Source organism: Pteropus vampyrus, unplaced genomic scaffold (assembly GCF_000151845.1).
Source record: "Pteropus vampyrus isolate Shadow unplaced genomic scaffold, Pvam_2.0 Scaffold498, whole genome shotgun sequence".
In the NCBI taxonomy this organism is placed as follows: domain Eukaryota; kingdom Metazoa; phylum Chordata; class Mammalia; order Chiroptera; family Pteropodidae; genus Pteropus; species Pteropus vampyrus.
The window spans coordinates 852,960-855,396 of NW_011889279.1; the positions used below are offsets into that span (position 1 = coordinate 852,960).

General features: G+C 35.8%; 1 protein-coding gene across 1 annotated transcript in view; it reads right to left on the minus strand.

Moving 5' to 3' along the window:
- CUNH5orf42 (chromosome unknown C5orf42 homolog) overlaps window positions 1-2,437 on the minus strand; it is a 100,826-nt gene that overhangs the window by 65,795 nt on the left and 32,594 nt on the right. The window contains exon 19 of the mRNA XM_023524826.1: window positions 1,207-1,371. Coding sequence (XP_023380594.1) covers window positions 1,207-1,371 — 165 coding nt within the window. The remainder of the gene's footprint in view (window positions 1-1,206; window positions 1,372-2,437) is intronic.

A 2,437-nucleotide genomic window follows, 5' to 3' on the forward strand; every position in this document is an offset into this window, starting at 1 on the left:
TGTTCTACCATTTCGACAAACTGTATTCTAATTTGCTACAGCCAAATTTATAATGAAATTATATGCCCAAAAAAGTTCAAATTAAAGAGGTATAAATACACCAATACAGGGAATCACTTATATATTGTATATACTTCTACAAGAATGGACCTCTAGTCCTCTGGCACCACTCCTAAGATTAATAAATTCATGGGCTGACAATAAAATTTTCAGATAAATTTGAGGAATACTGGATTAAAGAGAACTTATGAGTTACTTCTGTGAGTGATGCCCAGGGGTTCACAAGAAACCCTGAAGATAAGCCAACAGGGCACTGCACAGTGAGCGCGGCAATTACTCTATACACTAAAGCTCCAGGCCTATAGCTTATTAATCCTAGTAGTTTGGGAAACGTGTAATTTTCTCAGCCTCAAAAACCTTTTCACAAAACGTTTTCTTTTTAAAAAAAGGCTAATTTTCAAAAACGACTTGATAAACTCAGTCTCTCTAAGGGGTCCTATTTTTAAAAGCTACAGATTTTTGTTTTAAATAAAATTTAATCAAGGGCCAAATTAAAGATATTTGGGGTTAATAATACTTATTTCCATATTTCTGAGAGATAGACAACAGGGCTACAAAGGACTTGGGGCTACATAAGAGACATCTCAGCAGATGTCCCATCTGGCTGATTAGATAAGAATGCAGCTGCATTTCAGCTGAAGTCAGTGTAAAAGAACATGACAGCTGGAGAGCCAAAATGAAGTGCACATCTCAGAAGACAGCAAGGGGAAGAATGACTGGCACAGACGACTGGAAGGAAATACAAACCCAAGAACTCACTTTAACTTTCCATGGTTTGACCCCACATACATAAGCCTCCACAGAGCATATATAACACCTCCAGAAGCAGGTGGAAAATCCTGAACTGAGTTTAAATTTTCAATGACTATGAGGGAAAAAAAGTAACTGAAATTACCCAGCATTAACTGACTATATTACTACTTTCTATTGCCAGACAGGATGGGACTAACATAGAAATCCAGTTCAAAGTCCTTGTCTTTCAGCAGAAAGAACTTGGTCTAAGTTGCCTGATTATAAATAAATATAAAATATAGAGATTTATAGGACAGCACTCCTTGAGAAAATGTCATAAGTATAAGAATTAATGAATATTAGTATATTTCAATTATTGAACATAGCACATAAATGACTGAGACATTTCCATACCTTTTGCATGACTTTTCTCGCCCATCTCAACTGCAAGATGTACCACTGTGCTACAGGAAAAGAACACCGTGCTGCCCGGAAAAGCAGGAGAACACGTTGAAGGATTCCGGACACCTTTTGGCGATTATCCTTTTCAGTTTTTAAAAAAAGATCATCGCCATCTTCCTGAAAAAAAAAAAAATAAAACACACAATTTTAGTAGCTAGTAATAAAAAATTTTAAATGTTAAAGTGGAAAGGTGACGGGATTAAGAAGTACAAATCGGTAGTTAGGAAATAGTCACAAGGATGTGAAGTAATGCCAGGTGGCGATCACTTTGTAAATTATATAAATGTCTAACCACTGTACTGTGTACCTGAAACTGACATAAAACATTGAATGTCAACTGTAATTGAAAAATAAAAATTAAAAATATCTATACAGTACTTGTATCTGAGCTGGGGAAAGAAACACATAAGGTGAAAATAAAGATAGTGCCTCCAAAGCTAGAACATTCCTGGAGATTTATAAAGAAAATGTTGAGGCCTGGTCTATAGCTATAGTCTATATCTCCTGGTCTCGGAGATATAGACTATAGCTATTTCTAGTGTCAAGCAAACATTTCTCTCTCCTCGAGCAATATAAAAGGCTAAATCAATCCTAATCCCAAATCTTCCCCTACAACAGTTAGAGACCACCACTCCTGGCTCCATTGGTAGAATGTTACAGAGAGCTCCTTTCAAGGAGAATGCCTTTTTCCTTCCTCTGCCTGGAATAATCTTACTTATATTTCAATGTCACCTTCTCTGCGAAGTTCTCCCAATCTGTGCTACGATGGCACTTTGCTCAGACTTTCATCACAGCTTCTAATAATTTATTCAGTACCGATTTATGTATCTACGTTGAAATACATAAATATTGAGGACTACTCGCTATATTGAGAACTACCCAAGAGAAAATGCCTTGTCATGTCTTTGTATTATCACAATACATAGAATAAAGTCTAACATGTAGTAGTATCTAATAGTCTGTTGAAAAAACACTATTCAAGTCAGTAGAGATTAATTTCCCAGAAAATAAGATAATATATATAAACATTTTCTTCCCTAATATCTTCCTACTATTGCCAATTCTTAATTGTACTAAAATTTTAACTGGGTATCTGCCCCTCCCTTACATAGTCCATCTGATTAAGGGAGAAAGTAATACTTTTACTGTTTTTCTTTCTCCCCTTCTCTCGCCCTCTGGTTAT